Source organism: Lynx canadensis, chromosome B2 (genome assembly GCF_007474595.2).
Source record: "Lynx canadensis isolate LIC74 chromosome B2, mLynCan4.pri.v2, whole genome shotgun sequence".
Classification (NCBI taxonomy): Eukaryota; Metazoa; Chordata; class Mammalia; order Carnivora; family Felidae; genus Lynx; species Lynx canadensis.
The window spans coordinates 145,140,506-145,159,709 of NC_044307.1; the positions used below are offsets into that span (position 1 = coordinate 145,140,506).

Genomic DNA, 19,204 nt, shown 5'->3' on the forward strand with positions numbered 1-19,204 from the left:
TTCCCACAGTAGTTAAAGGCTATTTTAAGTTTAAATTAATCATTTTCAAATTAAGATGTATCAGGGGCGCCTGGGTGACTCAGTTCGTTGTGTCCGACTTCGGCTCAGGTCACGATGTTGTGGTTCTTGGGTTCGAGCCCCACATCAGGCTCTGTGCTGACAGCTCAGAACCTAGAGCCTGCTTTGGATTCTGTATCTCTCTCTCCCCCCCCCCTCCTTCTCTCTCTTTCTCTCTTTCTCTTTCTACCTCTCCCCTGCTCATGCTGTGTCTCTGTCTCTCAAAAATAAGTAAATGGTAAAAAAAAACTTTAAATTAAGATGTATCAGTTTCCATTTGTGTATTTATTTTCAAAATCAACTTGGTTTTTTGTTTTCAAAAACAAACAAAAAAAAGCTTTTCTGTTCCATCTTGTGCCTTTCCCAATTTGCTTTTCTTTATCCACATTGTAGATCCAAATAATAAGCCATTGCTTTATGTAAACACAAAATTTAAAAAAAAATTGTGTAATAAACCATTTTGTATGCTGTGAGGTAAGCTTAACAAGATTTCTATATAATCTACAAAAATTAGCTTTTTATGCTACTAAAATTTGATTCTTTTATACAGAAACATGGGATTGTGCCATTTATTGGTCTTAAGTCCTCTTAATTATTGAAATAAAGATCAAGGCTGAGAAGTTTTACCTCTTAATATGTTCATGCTATGAAGATTAGCTTCCTAGAAAATACAGCATAGATTTGGACATAATGTTTATAGTCCAGTCTTCTGGAGTTATGAAAAACCATTCCAGCCGCTCTCAGTTAACCCTTTGTTTTCCTTAGGATCTTTAAATCATGGATTAGAAGAACATTTATGAGTTATATAAGCCAAGTAATACTTTTTCACTCTTCACTATTACTTTCAAATTATAAACTATATGCAAACATTTTCTGGCCATTATCAGTTACATTACTCTGCATCATTTTATGAAGTCTTGTTAGGATCCTAAACCCTAAGCTAAAAAAATTGGTTTTTGTTACTTAAGTATTCGATGTCTTTGACTCAAAACCATTTATTTGGATGCACGTACCAAAAAAACATTCTCTTCTAGACCTGCATTGCCTCTCTTCTGTACACGTTTCTTGGATGTTCTTATGTACTCTCCTAGTAGTAAATGACGTCTGTATATACTGATGACTTCCAAATCGGTATCTTTGGATTTCTTTCCTGAACTCAAGACCTGTATTACTCACCTACAGATATCTCCAACCAACATGGCTATCCAGTAGGCACCTCCAACTTAGTGTAGTAAAAAATTACTCAGTATCTTTTTCTCTAGTCTTAAACAGTGTGCTATGATGTTCATAGTAACATAGTATAAATTCATATCTTGAAAAATAAAAGTAGTGGAGTTAAATTTGGAAGCACTTGTTAGCTTTGCTTTCAAGTAACCATTGTTCTCCCGAGTAGAGATGGATGTATGCGTGTGCTATGTCGGTAAAGACATGGAAAACACAGTTAAAACATCACAGAGGAGAGAAAGCCCTGGACTGGGCAAATTTTTTATGAATGAGCATTGATAGGCCTTTGTAGCTAGAAACAAAATTATGAAGAAGTTTCTTCAATGGACTGCATAACAAGTTTTAAGACATTTAGAAGTAAAGTAGATTAAAACCAGAGTTAAAAGTTATATCGCTTAAAAAATAGTAGTAATTTAAAAAATAATAGTTTTTATATTAAAATATAGCAAAAATCCATATAGACAGATAAAATCTTTTTTGATGGACCATAAAGGAAATTAAATATAATGTAAATATTGCACTTAGGAATATTTGTTTTAAAATTCTTATTTTAAAACTATTGTCATTTAAATTGATTAGAAGGTAAATTGATTTTAAACTAATTTTCTTTAGTGAATTGATTTTGGGGTCTATTAGTTTGTAACCCATATAAATATGCCATATTTCACCCAGTCTAAAGACATACTATAATATGTGTTAAGGAAAAAAATGCTTACAATTGATGATGCAATGTGTTTTCATACTTAGAATTTTTATTTTCTATTTACTGAAAGAACCCTTTTATACTTCCTGATATTTAGACACAGGTTTTAAAAAAGCTATTCTTTTTATGTATATGTTATATATACATATATACATGTTATATATGTTATTTATATATATATAAAAGAGAAAATGTAAGCGAAAGCTATTAGTTTGTTCCTAAAACTTATTCATATCATTATTAATTATGAAACATATTTTCATTTCAGAGATGTTAAAATAGAGAATGCGTATCGTAGATTCAATGAAACGAAGTATATCCTGGGTGTGGAGGGGAGACTGGGCTGGAGATTTAGGTTTGGGCATTTCGATCTCTGAAGTGGCTGTGAAGGAGCTCTCCGAGGGAGGGAAAAGCAAGACAAGAGGCAGAAGAGTGGAACTCTGAGAAACGTTAGCATTTTCTGATGCAAGTTGCAAGGAGGGGGTTTGAAAAGGAGTGACTTGGGAAGTAGGAAAGAACCCAGAGACTGTTGTGTCTACAAAGCAACAGAGTGAAGGGATTTCGGCAAGGTAGCGGCAGAAATGCCAAACAGGACATTTCAAAGCTTGGGAATTAAATTAATGGAACTTTCTACAGTTGTTTGACAAAAAAGTGTGTGTTTACTTTTCTTTGCATTAGTTTTGAATTACTTTATATGCCGGTACAGGTAAGTGATGCTGAATTAGTCTATATCTTTTCACTTTTGCTAATGCTAAATTCAAAATGTTGTCGTTCATTTGTTTGTGGGAAAGAAGAAACCAAGGAGGAGAATAACACTTTTGCCTATTGTTTGTCTTTCGTTTTTTATGAAAATAATCTGAAAGTGCCTAAAGATTCTTTGTTCAATCTACTTCATTTTACAAATGAGAAAAGTGACCTGGAAAACTTACGTGATTTGCTCTGAGTTAATACATTTAGTTTACGGCAAAGGGGAGAATTGGATGTGTTTTCTGTCTTGTTTTGTTTTTTAAGTTTATTTATTTTGATAGTGCGCACATGAGCGGGGGAGGGGCAGAGAGGAGAGACAGAATCCCAAGCAGGCTCCATGCCATCGGCCCAGAGCCCGATGTGGGACTTGAACCCACGAACTGTGAGATCATGACCTGAGCTGAGATCAAGAGTCAGAGGCTTAACCAGCTGCGCCACCCAGGCAGCCCTGGGTGTGTTTTCTAAGCCATGTTTCTGTCAGATCTGCTGTGCTGTGTCTCTTGTAAGGTGAAGGCTTAACTTCTGACGATTTCTCTCCCTGTATAACTGCACTTTTGGCACAGAGGTACACAACTTGTTCTAGGCTACCACCGGAGACTCTTAGAGACTATAGCAAGTATAATAAAGCAGGGAAGATGGGTAAAATCTTTTTAGAGGTTTAGAAATGCATATATTCTGAATCTTTTAATTTTCAGCAAATGGCTATGATTTTGTCTCCAGTAACAGCCTGAAAAAGAAGTACATGTGAGTATCAGTTTTATTGAAGATGCCGAGAGTAGCTTCACGTTTTAGAGTAACATAATGTTCTGTTTGTTTGTTTTTAAATAGAAAAAATGAATGCACCAAACCAGCCTCCACACAAAGACACTGGAAAAACTGTGGAGAATGTGGAAGAATACAGCTATAAGCAGGAGAAAAAGATCCGAGCAGCTCTTAGGACAACAGAGCGCGACCATAAGAAAAATGTGCAGTGCTCGTTCATGTTGGACTCGGTGGGTGGGTCTTTGCCCAAAAAATCAATTCCAGATGTGGATCTTAATAAGCCTTACCTCAGTCTTGGCTGCAGCAACGCTAAGCTTCCGGTATCCGTGCCCATGCCTATAGCCAGAACTGCACGCCAGACTTCTAGGACTGACTGTCCGGCAGATCGCTTGAAGTTTTTTGAGACTTTACGACTTCTGCTAAAGCTTACCTCAGTCTCAAAGAAGAAGGACAGGGAGCAAAGAGGACAGGAAAATACGTCTGCTCTCTGGTTTAACCGATCTAACGAGCTCATCTGGTTAGAGCTACAAGCCTGGCATGCAGGACGGACCATTAATGACCAGGACCTCTTTTTGTACACAGCCCGTCAAGCCATCCCAGATATTATCAACGAAATCCTTACTTTCAAAGTGAATTATGGGAGCTTTGCCTTTGTTCGAAATGGAGCTAGTTTTAATGGTACTTCAGTAGAAGGGCAGCGCAGAGCCCCTCATGGAACAAAGATTGTGGGTTACTCAACATATCATGAGCATCTCCAACGCCAGAGGGTGTCATTCGAGCAGGTGAAACGGATAATGGAGCTGCTGGAGTACATAGAAGCACTTTATCCATCGTTGCAGGCTCTTCAAAAGGACTACGAAAAATATGCTGCGAAAGACTTCCAAGACAGGGTGCAGGCGCTCTGTTTGTGGTTAAACATCACAAAAGACCTAAATCAGAAGTTAAGGATTATGGGCACTGTTTTGGGCATCAAGAATTTATCAGACATTGGCTGGCCAGTGTTTGAAATCCCTTCTCCTCGATCATCCAAAGGCAATGAGCCGGAAGATGAGGGTGATGACACAGAAGGGGAGTTGAAAGGGCTGGAGAGTAGCGCGGATGAGAGCGAAGAAGAAGAGCTCTCTGGTCCAAGGGCCCCGGAACCCACACAGCCCGCTGACCGCCGTTTCAGCATCCATTCTCAGGACTGCGTGTCTAAGAAGCTTGAGCGGCTTGAGTCTGAGGATGATTCTGCTGGCTGGGGAGCCCCAGACGGCAGCACGGAAGCAGGCTTTAGTAGACACTGTCTGACTTCTATTTATAGGCCATTTGTAGACAAAGCGCTGAAGCAAATGGGGTTAAGAAAGTTAATTTTAAGACTTCACAAGCTGATGGACGGTTCCTTGCAAAGGGCACGTATAGCACTGGTAAAGAGTGACCATCCAGTGGAGGTAGGTTTCTGGTAGGCATTAGTCTGTTCTTGTCCTTAGTTCCATTATTACAAGGTGTTGCGTTGATTGTTGGTACTTTCATAGGCTCGATATTTTAAGTGTAAGTGGTAGTTACTGTAACTTGCAGATTTAAACATTTCTCTCAAGTACTGAGATAAATGGGGAAATGGATCTATGAAAACTGTATGAAATTCAGTGAATTAAGTAGAAGGTGGTGTGTGGAGGGGAAAAAAATCCAGCCATATAAATATAGGATGGAGAAGGACAGGCTAGGTATAAATAAAGAGGGAAGAAAGCCACAATCATGGGTGACCACAAGCTGAATATGAGTCAGTAAAAAAGTCAACATGATGCTGAAATATTTTTAAATGAATATGGCATCCGAGGTCATGGATATAGTTCTTTCTGTATTCCTCGCAAATAGCTTACTCCCTTTTGAGTAGTGTGTCCAGTTTGGCCGCTGTATTTTAATTTCTTTTTTGTTATTATGTTTCTTTATTTTTGAGAGGCAGAGACAGAGCGCGAGTGGGGGAGGGGCAGAGAGAGGGGGAGACAGAATGTGAAGCAGGCTCCGGGCTCTGAGCTGTCAGCACAGAGCCCGACGTAGGGCTCAAACCCACAAACCGCGAGATCAAGACCTGAGCTGAAGTCGGATGCTAAACTGACTTAGCCACCCAGGCCACCCCTATTTTTATTTTTTAAACTTCAGTTTACACAATCTGGCTTGCTTTGGAGTGAGAGGTGATAAAACAGCATTTTTTTAATAATCGGAAACAGTGGACGAGAGCCTCAGTTTGTAAGATTTTTATTGTTCGTGAACTAGATCGTGAACTTCTAGGAGAAGGGGTAAGACATTAACATAATATAGCAAGATGTTTGCAAAAGGAATCAGTACTTTGTAGCTATAAGAAGTTAGTTTACTTTGATTATTGTTTTAATTAGATGTCTTAAAAGTGCATTTGTTATGAGATTTTCTTTGGACAGTATTTTAACTCTGATTTTTTTATGTACGTCTTTTAATTAGGGCAAATGACTTTTTTCCCTTTGAGCTCCTGAATCACTGTTTTGTATGATTTCAATATAGTGCAGGTTTCAAAATCAGTAGAACCAAACTAAATATGGAATAAGGATTTGCCAGATACTTCAGATGGTGAATGGCTGACTTTGGTCTAGGTTTTTGGCTGGAGTGGGTCAGTTCCAGTGAGGACACATGTGGGCAAGACAGGGTCGATGATTAACTTTTATTGTGAAGCACTATTTTTGAAGTGATATGAATAGAGCGGCTCTGGCAGCATTACCTCACCTCTAATTCAGTGGATCTCACAGGAGAGGGGGGCTCATGGTAAGGGCCCCGGGACACATGTGGGGGCTTCATACGACTGCTTTAAACTCCCCCCTCCCCCCAGATTGTCTCCCTCTCCCTTGGGGATCCTCCGTGGCAGTGAACTGTCGATGCTAACAGTAGAGCTTTGCGTCCCTTAGATGTGTTGGAACAAGAAAGAGGCTGAGAATGGGTGATGAGTGCACTACATTTTGTATTAGAACTCAAGCTGAGTACAGATGGGTTCCCATCATAGTTGCCATCCTTCGGTTTGACCAGTTGAGATGTAACTGAGAAGATTATCCTTGTTAGGGAAAAGAGGAGACGTACAGATTCAGAGCTCATAAAGCGTGGGAGTTAAAGGCTGCTTATTAGAATTTTTTGGATAGTGTTTGCTTTTCACAACAAAAATGGAGTACAGAAGCCCCTGTTGTTTCAGGTTTTGTGTCATAAAATGTGTTTGTCAAAGAACGAAAGAGTAACCGAGAGCTGAAGTAGAAATTCTTCTGTATTAGAGATCAGTCCAAACTAATAAAAGATGAGGCCCCAGAATTATAATTAACTCCGTGGGAAAGGAAGACTTCTTTTTATTTCCATTTGAGGAACATCATTTCTGTAAGGGGAGGTGTGTATGTATACGCATGACTATATATAGACTTACCTTCTTGGTTCGTTTTAGACTTTGACTAAGTATTTTGGAGGAAGAGCTGCAGTTTTGAAATCAAGTGACTGGATTCTATTCCTCGGTGTGGGTCTTTCTCACCACATGACTTTGTAAATAACTTAATCTTTCGGACCCTTAGCCTTTGCGTCTGTAAAATGGCTATAATATTACTTCACTACCTACCTCACAGGGTTGTTGTGAGGCTTAAAAAGGTATTTGTATACATAGTAAAATGCTATAGAAGCCAAATATGAACTATTAATTTTTATAAGTTTTGTTAAATTTTTTTTCTCTTTAGAAGCTAACTGTAAGTCAGTATGGGCTAGACTGTTCTATATTTTTATTTTTAAAGTGTATTTAACCTTTTTATCTCTGCAATCTCTGCCAAATACTCAGACATTTTAAAGGTACGTTTTAAGCAGTGTATAGCCTTTAGGTTTAAAGACGATTTTATTTTCATTCTTAATTGTTAGAAACATCTTGAGCATCTGGTGCCACACATTGTACCCAACACATATCTTCTACTTTGCACTGTATTTATGGCTTATGTGGTAATAGTAATGAATATAGTCGAAGGATTTTGTAGAAAGGAGGAAATATACTCATGGTATTTTATTTTTCTTGACTATGTCTTTGTATTTTTATTCTTCATGATTAAGTTACTTATAATTAGTGTTTATGAATAACGTGATCTTATGTTTAATTTCCTTTGGCTTATCAACATGCTTTATGAAGCAGTTTTTCTCTAAAATTTTATTATTATATTTCAAAATCTTTAAATTTAAAGACTTGTAATCTTCAGTTGATTCTAGACTTCTGGAAAACTCGTAAAGATAGTACAGAGTTTTCATTTATGTTCTTTTTCCTGCTTCCTCTGATGCTGACATCTTACTTAACTCTGCTATATTTGTCGAAATTAATTCATTAACTTTGGTATAAAATACTGTTAACTAACTGCAGACATTATTTGGGTTTCTATTTTTCTACTAATGGCCCCTTTCCGTTCCAGGGTCCAGTCAAGGACACCACATTGCATTTAGTCGCATCTTCTTAGTCTCCTGTGATCTGTGGTAGTTGCTCAGTCTTCCCTTGTTTCTCATGATCTGGGTGGCTTGTAGCATGTCCCTGAATTTGGGTTTGTCTGATGTTTTCTCAAGAGTAGACTGGGTTCTTAGGCTTGGGCATGAATGCCACTCTCATGGCATCATAATATCATTGGTCATGTTAACCTGGATCACCCCGTGAAGGTGTCTGGCAGGTTCCTCCACAAGTTAGCAGTTTTCCCTTTCCATGCTGTATTCTTTGAAGTGAATCACTAAACGGAACCCGCATTTAAGGGGAGGGGAATTCCTGTAGGAATCTCCACCTCCAGGAGGAGGGAATATCTACATGTATTATTTGGAGTTCTTCTGTTTGAAAGATTTACCTCTTCTCTCCCATTTATTTATGTCTCTGTGTGGAGTCATAAATTTTTATTTTTTTCTTGGGTTGTAATCTAATAATATTGTTCTTTATTTCGTTGCTCAGATTGTTGCTGCTTTAGCCATCGGAACTCTTTCAATTGGCTTCTGGGTCCTTTTGACATGCCTGCATCTTTTTTTGTATGGTTTTGCTTTTTGAGCAGTTTCTTATTTTAAAGCATCATCCTTTATTTTTCCTGTTGCGGTCCTGAAGTCAGCCGTTTCCCCGAGGAGCTCTGGTTCCTTTTATTGGAGTATGGTGTTTAGAAATGAAGATCTGGGCCCTGGATGTTACTGTCAGGTGTCATTCTTCCATGCCCTTCAGTGATAGAGTTAGAAAATATAGGTATGTCTTTCAGCCCACGTGTATGCACAGATCTGCAATTCCTTCTCTATCGATTGATCGATCGATCAGTCTATCTGCTTACCTACCTGTCTGTCTGTCCGTTAAAAATAAACGTGAGTTCCGGTTGATGTCTGTGGTCTAAGCCAGCACCACAAGTTTCATCCAGCCTCCCTCCTCTGCTCACCGGCAGTGGGAAGCCTGGCTGCCGTGACTGCAGGTCATTGGCCTATTCGTGCGGCTGGAGTGCACGTGTAACGCGGTTTCGGAAGCACTGACCGGGACCCCTGTGAGGAATAAATTGGCCAGCTAGAGTACAGCATTTAGGTACAGTTTGTTTTGTCTTTAGTCTCAGAGTGTCACAACAGAATTTACCAGTTAGTTAGTTAGGTTACCAGTTTCCTCCAGCTTCTTCAGTGAGGTTATAGCATACATTTGCAACATAGCTAGATTTATTTATTTGTTTGTCTGTTTATTTTTGAGAGAAAGAGACAGAGCATGAGTGGGAGAGGGGCAGAGAGAGAGGGAGACACAGAATTGGAAGCAGGCTCCAGGCTCTGAGTCCGATGTGGGGCTTGAACTCACAGATCATGAGATCATGACCTGAGTGGAAGCCGGTCGCTTAACCAACTGAGCCACCCAGGCGCCCCAAGCTAGATTCACTTAATCTCAGTCTGCCTTCTGTCCTGGGATTCCCCAGTGTCCTAGTTGATTTTTTCAAGTTTACCTACCATAAAGTTTACTTTTTGTGTTGTATGGATCTGTGAGTTTTGTGCATTTTTTAAAATGTCAAATGCCCATAAAATATTGGAGCCATAGATTGTGATATGGTTATTCTCTGTTCCTTCCTTTTTGTTTTACCATCTGAAATTTATACCTTTTCAGAAGAAGAGAAAGATAAAATGGAAATTTTTACTTTAGTGTATAAAAAAATTTAGTTGCCTGACTCATTGCATGTTACCATGCATATTACCTCAAATCCTAAGGAGGAGTTTTGGTTACTTTATAAATTAACTCTCTTTTGAGTTGGAAATGATGATGTATTTATCGTAAGTTTAATGGCCAAACAAATATTGTTTGCCTTATGATCCAAGAATATATATAATTATGCCAACTTTTCCTATAAGCACAAGCAGCCCTGGAGAGGTTGCCTTTTGTATTCAGAGCGGACAAAGCCTGTAGAAGCTGGGACATGTAGCAACAACAGCTACTCGTTTTCAAGTCTTGCCTTGTGCCAGGCACAACAACCCAAGGAAGGGGTGCTGTTCATTCCATATTTCACAAATAAGGGGAGTAGGTAACTTGCTCCAAATCACAGGAGCTGTTGATTGTTGGAGGGCTTTACACCCAGGACTCTTGGATCCCGGACTTTAAACTGTGCCCTGTGGTGTCCAGACCTGGCTGCACATCACTGTTACACAGGGAGCTTTTGAAAATACACGTACTCGTGCCCTTTTGGGTTATAGGGCAAATCAGAATCTCTTGGGGTAGGACATGAGCACCGACATCTTTACCCTCCAACGTGCTTCACAAGGAGCGGGACCAGCGCTGTGCGCTTCGGACTAAGCCCGAGGGAGACACTAAGTAGGCTACGATTTTCCCCTACCCCCGCCTTCCAGATCGGTGTTCATTAATACAGTTATTGTAGTTAATTTTTTATTTGCTTCAGTCATCACCTGTCTGATTGCATTAGTAAAGTTACATGAACTTTTTTTTATTACTTATTTTTTATTTTATTTTTTTGATGTGTATTTATTTTTGAGAGAGAGAGAGAGAGAGAGAGACAGAGTGTGAGCAGGGGAAGGGCAGAGAGAGAGGGAGACACAGAATCCGAAGCGGACTCCAGGCTCCGAGCCGTCAGCACAGAGCCCGACGCGGGGCTGGAACCCACGGACCGTGAGATCGAGACTTGAGCCGAAGATGCTCCACCGACAGAGCCACCCAGGCACCCCCTTTGTTAAAAAATTTTTTTAATGGCGAACTTTTTAATTGAGTAAGTGGCAAGCCAATGAACACATACTGCTCACTTGCCTATAAGTTTTCTGTTTTCTTAAAAGAAGCATACTCGCTTGAGGGAAGATAGAAATTTGCTCTGCGTTATTTTTGACTGCGGTGAGCCAACTGAATGCAACCGGATGTAAGATGAAAAAGATCAAAGGAGAGAACTCATCAGCTTGCAGTGGAGAACTGGATCCCGTGATGACAACGCAGCAGCAGCAGCAGCAAGGCTAGTAGCTGCCATTAACTGAGTACTTGCTATATATGGAGGCGGGTCGGTCAAGTAACTTGGTCGTCACCCAGTACGGCAGAGCCAGGACGCGAACCCAGCGCTGGCTGTAAAGCTGTGCTCCTGATCCTTACACTATCCTGCCTCCTGAATTTATATTTTGTCCCGCCTTGCGCTTTGAGTATTTTTTGACTTAGTGGCTAGCATTTAAAAAAATTACAAGATGTTACATGAATATCTGGATTTTTTTGTTTTCCTTAAAGTCCTGGGAGGAGGTCTGTCGCCACTGGGCCTGCATTCCCACGTGGTAGCATCTGGCGGGTTCCAGCTGACCACAGTGCCCATCATCTCTTGTTCTCTTACCGTCACCTTTACCTCGCTCACCCGTTGACATCACCCACCTGGCCCTGTGGGCATGTCAGTTTGTGACATGGCCCCTGGTGTAGAATCGTAGAAACTAACTTTTGAAGGCTAACACAAAGACTACAGTCGATCCTTGAGCAACATGGGGGTTAGGGGTGCTGACCCCTTGCACAGTCAAAAATGCGTGTATAACTTTTGACTCCCCAGAACTTAACTACTAATAGCCTGTTGTTGACCAGAAGCCTTACTGATAACCTAAACAATTAACATGTACTTTGTATGTTAGATGTATTATGTACTGTATTCTCACAATAAAAAGAAAATGTTACTAAGAAGATCATAAGGAAAAGAAGATACATTTACAGTCCTGTACTGTATTTATCAAAAATACTCTGCGTGTAAGTGAACGCATGCAGTTCAGACTCTGCTGTTCAAGGGTCCGCTGTATTTTGATCTGCTCCTTCGTTTTATAAGACGATGTGCCTTCTTTTGTTTTACTTCTATATTGAGTGTATATACAAAGAGATGAAGTTGCTGCTTATCCTGCTCAGAGTACTAAATCCTTTGGTTTGGATCTTGTAGACTTTTTTTTGTGCTTCTATAAATGTATGTCTTTGTTGTGTGATACAGGTAATTTTTAACAGGTTTTTATTTAAATCGCAGTTAGTTAACATATGGCCTGATACGAGTTCCAAGTGTACAATATAGTGACTCAGCTCTTCCATAAACACCCCGTGCTCATCACAAGTGCGCTCCTTTTTTTTTTTTAAATGATAATGCTGTATTTATTCTGTAACTGATGGGTTGTCCCCCCTGCCCCCATGTTGGTATAGTTAGCCGTGCTTCAGTTCCATTTAACAACTCCATGGTATTCCATCATATGAATGTACCATAGCCTGTTTAACCATTTTACTCTCTTGTTTAAATCCCACCCTCTGCCTCTGGCGCCCATCCACCTGTTCCCTGTGTCTCCCAGGACAGTTTTGTTTTGCTTCGTTTTTAGATTCCACATATGAGTGAGATCATACGGTGTTGGTCTTTGTGTGACTTACTTCACTCAGGAAAATGTCTTCAGGGTTCACCCTTGTTGTCACAAATGGCAGGATTTCCTTCTTTTTTTGTGACTGAATGATATTCCATTTTGCGTATATATAAAATCTCACACTTCCTTTATCCATTCACCCACTCATGGACACTTAGGTTGTTTCCATATCTTGGCTATCGTACATAGTGCTGCAGTGAACACACTGGGGGCAGATTCCTCTTCGTGTTAGTGTTTTCATTCTCTTTGGATAAATACACAGAAGTGAAATTTGCAGATCAGATGGTGGTAGGTCTATTTTTAATTTTTTGAGGAACATCCGTATACTGTTTTCCATGGTGGCTGCATCAATTTACATCCCCACCGACAGTGCACGAGCCTTCCCTTTCCTCCACATCCTCGCCAACACTTGTTACTTCTTATCCTTTTGGTAATAGCCATTCAATAAGTGTGAGGTGATATCTTATTGTGGTTTTGTTTTGCATTTCCCTGATGATTATAACCACGTCACTCTTAAGGGACACTTAACTTTTAATAGTGCAGCCAAGAGTATTGTGTACATTCCCCTTTATAAACTTACTTCATTGTTCTTGTAAGAATGATTAATTGAAATGGAATTGTGAGCTCACTGTGCATGCACATTTAAATCTTTGATAGACAGACACTGCCAACTTGCCCTTCAAAATGGCTTTATTCATGTTTACTTTACCTGACAGTGGAGGAGAAATCCCATTAGTCCTCAGTTTTGCAACCATGATCAGTAAAAACTGTAATTTCCTTTTAGTCTTTCATTCTCCTCACTTTTAGTGACATTGAGCCCGTTGTCAAGTTTATAGGCCGCATATATGTCTTCTTTGAATTTTCTTTTTCCTCATTTTATTCATTTTCTATTTTTATTATTATAATCTTGATCTGTTGGAGTTATTTATATTTTATGGATATTATTCATTTTTTATTATGGCTATACATCTTTTTTTCAAACTGTCTTTTAACTTGTTTATGATGTTTTTCCCTACACAGAAACTTAAAATTTTTATTATAGCCTTCATCACCTTATTTTGTGTGTAGTCCAAGTTTATAAAACATTCTGTATTTTTTTCCTAATTGTTTTTACATAGTTCAGGAAAATTTTGTTAAGAAAAATACTAAACCCATGTAAAACTAGACCGAATAATACCATGAATACCTTTGAATCTGTATCCCAGCACAGTGGTTATTAACTCCTGGCCAGTACCTACTGCCACTCCACACTTCCTCCATCATTTTGAAGAAAAGCTCAGGGATCATCATATTTTATACATTTCTCTGAAGGAAGAGGGCCTGTTCTAGAAATGTACCGCAGTCCCATTGTCACACCTAAAAGGTAGCATTAACTCCTGTGATCATCAAAGATCAAGTTAATGTTCATATTTTGGTTGTGTCATAGTTATCTTGGTTTTCTTTGAAAAACATTTAACAATTTAAATCATCAGTTTTCGAATATCCATCACACAAGGTAACAGTTCATTATATTTCTTAAGTGTAAGTCCCCCTCCCTTTGTTTTGCCATATGTTTATTGAACAACCTGGGCCTTTTACCCTGTGGAGTCTCCCACAGTCTGAATTTTGGTAAATGGACCTACAGGTGTCCTATTATGTGTTCCTTTTTCTCTTTGTTCTGTGTAAAGTGACTGTAAGGTCTAGTGGCTTGATCAGATTCAGGATTTCTTGATTGATTGGTTGATTAATGGCATTAATACTACTTCCTCGGGACACATAGAATGTATGACTGTCTCTCTGAGACGTTCCCATCCTTAGGGAACAGCCCTTTGGGGATATGCCCTCAAATTACCGTGTTTCGAAGATGCTTGAATAATTCTTCATGGTTATGCCACCAACTGGACATGTATTTAGATTCTCTTCTTTTTTTGGCCATCTATTTAAAATAACAGCTGTATTGAGACAGAGTTCACATACCATGACATTCACCATTTTGAAGTGTTGAGTTCAGGGGTTTTCAGTGTATTCAGGGCCGTGTAATCATCAGCGCCACGTAACCTGGGAACATCTTCAGCATCCCCGCGCGAGGCCCGCGACCAGTTAGCTGCCACCTCCAGTCTTTCCACCCGCCACCTGCAGCCCTGAGCAACCCCTTACCTGTTTTCTGTCTCTTTGTATTTGCCTATTCTGGCCATTTCCTGTAAATGGAATCCTCTAGTGGTCTCTCAGGATTGGCTTTTTTCACGCCACCCACGTTGTGGTTGTATCAATGCGCCATTCGTCTGTGTGGCGCACATTTGAGTGGGTGTCCCACATTTTCTTCACCCACTCAGAGATCTCTTATGTGTATTTTTTATTTTTAGGTTTTGCTTTTTAACCTTAATTTTGCAAGAGTTATGAGAAATGCTTTGTTTTAAGAGAAAAATCTATGGAATAATATATTTTCAAGGAAATCTGATTTCTCTGATAAAGGTATTACGCTTTAAGATTATGTTTTATTCTTCCATTTTCTAATATAAGCTGTGTATGCAGTTTTCTTTATTTACTTTTAATATATGGCAAGTGTATTTTTACCCCTTAAGGTTATACTTACATTAATATCTTTGTATAATATACTTACTGCTCTCTCTCGCCCCAACATTTTTTTTAATGTTTATTTATTTTAGAGAGAGACAGAGGGTGAGTGGGCGAGGGGCAGAGAGAGAGAGGGAGACACAATCTGAAGCAGGCTCCAGGCTCCGTGCTGTCAGCACAGAGCCCGACACAGAACTTGAACTCATGAACCGGGAGATCATGACTTGAGCTGAAGTCGGACACTTAACCTGAGCCACCTAGTTGCCCCAGCCCAACATTTTTTTTGTTGTTATTTGTGGGTTCTCAACTATGAGGATATTGGAATTAACCTTTTTTTTAAACCCAGGTTTTCATTTGAAGTAATTTTTCTTTTATGTCCAGTGAAATGCTAAGAAATTGCATATGCCCGCCCCCCACCCCGGCCCCCCAGATTGTGATCCTTGCGGTGTTTCAACAGTATAGCCGTTACTGACCACACTTTCTCCCTTACATTATCCCCTCCTTTCAGCTCTAGGGGAGTATGTGTGTGAGTTTCAATAGACAGACATAGAGAAGTAGACAGACAGAGATTGAGATTTAGATACAAAGTTTTTGGCTTTTTTTTTAATTTTTGAGACTCATGTTTTGATCTTTGTTAATGGTCTTCTGAGTCATTTTGTTCCGTAGTAGTCCTCAGTAAGGGTTCACAAAAACAGCGTTTTCTGTGTTCTTGAATTTTCCAAACAGTTTGTGGCATTTACTCTTGCAAGTCTGTTTGGCTATAAAATCTTTGGCCTATATTTTCTTTCCTTGAAGAAGTTTGATATATATGATGCTTTTGTCTTTTGGCCTGCAGCATGGAGGTTGGGAAGTCTGATGACAATACATTTTTGTTTCTACTTGTAAGACCTTTGTTCACCTGTATTATTTATTTATTTATAACCTGGAGGCCCAAAGGATCGTTGTGTTGTTGTTGTTGTTGTTTTCTTTTTCTTCAAACTCCAACTAGTTTACTTGGTGTTGGTTTTTCCACATTGGTATTTTTGAATACATGGTGCCATTTTAATATATTATTTCAGGTTTTGTTTGGTTTTTATCTGTTTTTTTTTTTTAATTTCAAGTGAATTTCTTATTGTTTTAACTTTTTTCTGTTTCATTGATTTGGTTTTCTTCTCTGGGAACCACCGCTGTATATGTTTTGGACCTACTTTCCCTCTCTTCTCTGTCCCTTTATTTCAAATCTTCTTTTCTTTTCTCTCTTCTCTTCTCTTCTCTTCTCTTCTCTTCTCTTCTCTTCTCTTCTCTTTTCTTTTCTTTTCTTTCTGATATATAACATTTTCTTCATTTTTACCTCCGGTTTCTGTGAAGCCATGATCTGTTCTGTTTGTGTTCATGTTCCTGCTAGTTTGTTTTCTGTTTTTGAAATGATGAAAAGTTATCTTCTGAGTACTATCACTTGGAGTCCTTCTAATTTTAATTTATGTTGTTCTTTTATATCTTCTGTGGTTTTCTTAATTTCTTTCAGCGTTTTTTTTTTTTTTTGAAAATTGGGCCACAGCTCTGTTTAGTGGGCGTGTCTTTCTGGCCGGTTTTCTTTGTCCGTAAAGTGGTTCAGCTCTTTCTTTCTCTGCTTAATAACCTTGTATGGGTTCCAGCCCTAGTGGGTTCTAGTGCTGTCCTTTCCTCTTGCTCTTTTTTAAACATTTGTTTTCATGGACTTTAAGGAAAGAGAGAGTTCAGAACGTGTTTAGGTTTATAGCTTTGAGCTTCTCCTTCTGAACTGCAAAAAAATAGTCTCTCTTTTTGAGATCTTCTGGCTGTGTTCCCCTCCCACTGCTGGACCCTCTCGCTGCTTTATGTCTGCTGTAGTTTGCAGGTCAGTTGGATTTTACTTTAGCAGGTTTGTCCTGGAAGAAGATTTTAGCGGATAGTTTTATTTAAGAGTCTGGGGAGCCTAAACCGCTTCGGCCCTTCAGACCTATTACAACGCTTTCACCTCACTTGTGAATCTGGGCCCAAATTGCTTTCTTCTCACTGAAGTCCTCAATGGAAGCAGTGAGCTTTCTATCGAATGGTCCTTGGTGACTGTGGAATTTGCCTCTTTAGGCCCATCAGACACCCTGGTAATCCCCTGGGTTTCCCCTGCACAAGTGCTGATCCTGCAGGGTCCGGAACAGGTCATTTCTCCCCATCTCTTCTACTTTGGACTTCATGGCAATACCTCATCACCAAGTTGTATTGGACGTGTGTCTTGTTGTCCTAGTTTTGTCTGTTCTTATGGGGGAACTAAGGGAAATCAAAATTCTGCTGCCACCACTGTCTTTCCAGAATTCCTGTTATTATGTTGACTGCCTAACTGGTCAACAGTTAGAAATGACTGGTCATTTCGACTGCCTAAAATGACAAGTTCGTATGGTTTAACCTAATGTATAGCTCTGTGTTTAGGTTTTAGTACGTTTGGAGTCTTTCCAAATATGTATGTTCAAAACATATTTTTATACTTACACTAATACATACTTTGGTTTCTCATATCAGGCAAGAATTTCTAAACAGCCACATAATTAAAAAAATGGTTAATTGTGACAGCATGAGGTCTAGTAATAGAGGGAGGTAAGGAGATAATTTTTCAATTTTCTAGAACATTAGATTATCCATTGTCCAACTGTTTCAGCTGCTGCCTTTTTTATGTATTAAATTATGGATAATTAGATATGTTTCTCTGCTGATCTGTTTACAGTACTTTTCTATTTTACATAAAGTAGTTTCATTAGTAAGGTCTGCCATTGTGTGGGGCAATTCTTCCCATTAATTCTTTAAAAAACATTTTTTTTTACTAAAAAAAATTTTTTTTAACGTTTATTCATTAATGAGAGATAGAGACATAGCATGAGCAGGGGAAGGGCAGAGAGAGGGGGAGACACAGAATCCGAAGCAGGCTCTGGGACCTGAGCTGTCAGCACAAAGCCCGACGTGGGGCTCGAACTCACAAAGCGTGAGATCATGACCTGAGCTGAAGTCAGATGCTTAACCAACTGAGCCACCCAGGTGCCCCGTTCCCATTAATTCTTTAAAAAAAATTTCTGGGCTGCTTTTATTTTTGTACATTACTTTCTTCCACATGAGTTTTATTGAATGAGTTTATTAATCCACACAAAAGGTCAGTGAGATTATGATTTGTAATTACATTGCATTTTTATTGATGTCTGTGTACAATGGAGTCAGCCCAGTTTGCCTGAATTGATCACAGATTTCATACCATATTTAACCCTGTATTTCTCACTGGAGGTAATAATAAATGAAGGAAATAATAACAAATAGTGCCATTCTTGCACTTTATTGCCCCTTTCCAGGTTTTTTTTCCTCATATATATATTTTTTTAAATTCAAATACTCCTTTCTAGAACTTGCATTATAACTCTTTAACCGAGTTATCATCCTGGAGTTGTATCTGCCTGTGTAGATTCTGCTAATTTCATGGCTTCTCACTTCCTTGGGTATTTTGTCTTAGGATCTTTATTTGGATTTAATTTTTATTTGATTAGACCTTACTATACTTCCTCAGGGTTTTTTTTAGTGAAGATAAAGGAATTATACTTAGAGTTCTTCCTTATCTAAATAGGTTTCTTCCTTCTTCACGTTAGTGGTATCTTGACTGTGCAAACAGCCCTCTCCATCTCCTGTTCTTTCTGCACTCATGTGATTCTTACGTTAAGCTCCTAGATCTGACTCCCGTGTCTCTATTTTTCACCCAAAATTTGTTTCTTTTTCTTTTGCTCTTTGTTACAGCGATAATTTCTGTAGTTACTGCCTAAGTTATTAATTTTTATCACATTCATTCTGTTCTTACTGCCTTTATTGAATTTATTATAGAAGTCTTGGTTTGTTAAATTGTTTTTCCAGAGGACTGCAATGAGATCTTGCAGTAGAGTATTTTATGGTTCTCTCTGTTTCCTACATGAAATCAGTGTCAGCTGTTCTGATTCTTCACCTTGGTTTCCTTAAAGTTGCCACTTCCTCTTCAGTGCTCAGCAGTTTTCTAACGCCTGCTCCTCCTTGGACAGGGATTGACCCGCCATGCACCACCAGGAGGAACACGTTTTCCCAGCAGCTGTGTGGGTCTGGCCATTGAGTCTCCCAGGCGGTGTTCTCTTGCACTGTGGACAAGTAGGGATTGTTCTCTTTCCCAGCGAGCTTGCAGCATGTGGGTAAACGGACTGGGACGCTAGGGAATGCCAAAAGAATTCTTTAGAATTTTATCATAGAGAGTTTACGGAATTTCATAGAGCTTTACATCAGCCTTTGATCTGGTACCACTCTCTGCACTGGAGA

At 39.2% G+C, this 19,204-nt stretch overlaps 1 protein-coding gene across 1 annotated transcript in view; it reads left to right on the forward strand.

Annotated features, from left to right (window-relative positions):
- The window catches only part of MAP3K4 (mitogen-activated protein kinase kinase kinase 4), a 111,705-nt gene that overhangs the window by 48,220 nt on the left and 44,281 nt on the right, over nt 1-19,204 (forward strand). The window contains exon 3 of the mRNA XM_032593352.1: nt 3,560-4,923. Coding sequence (XP_032449243.1) covers nt 3,560-4,923 — 1,364 coding nt within the window. The remainder of the gene's footprint in view (nt 1-3,559; nt 4,924-19,204) is intronic.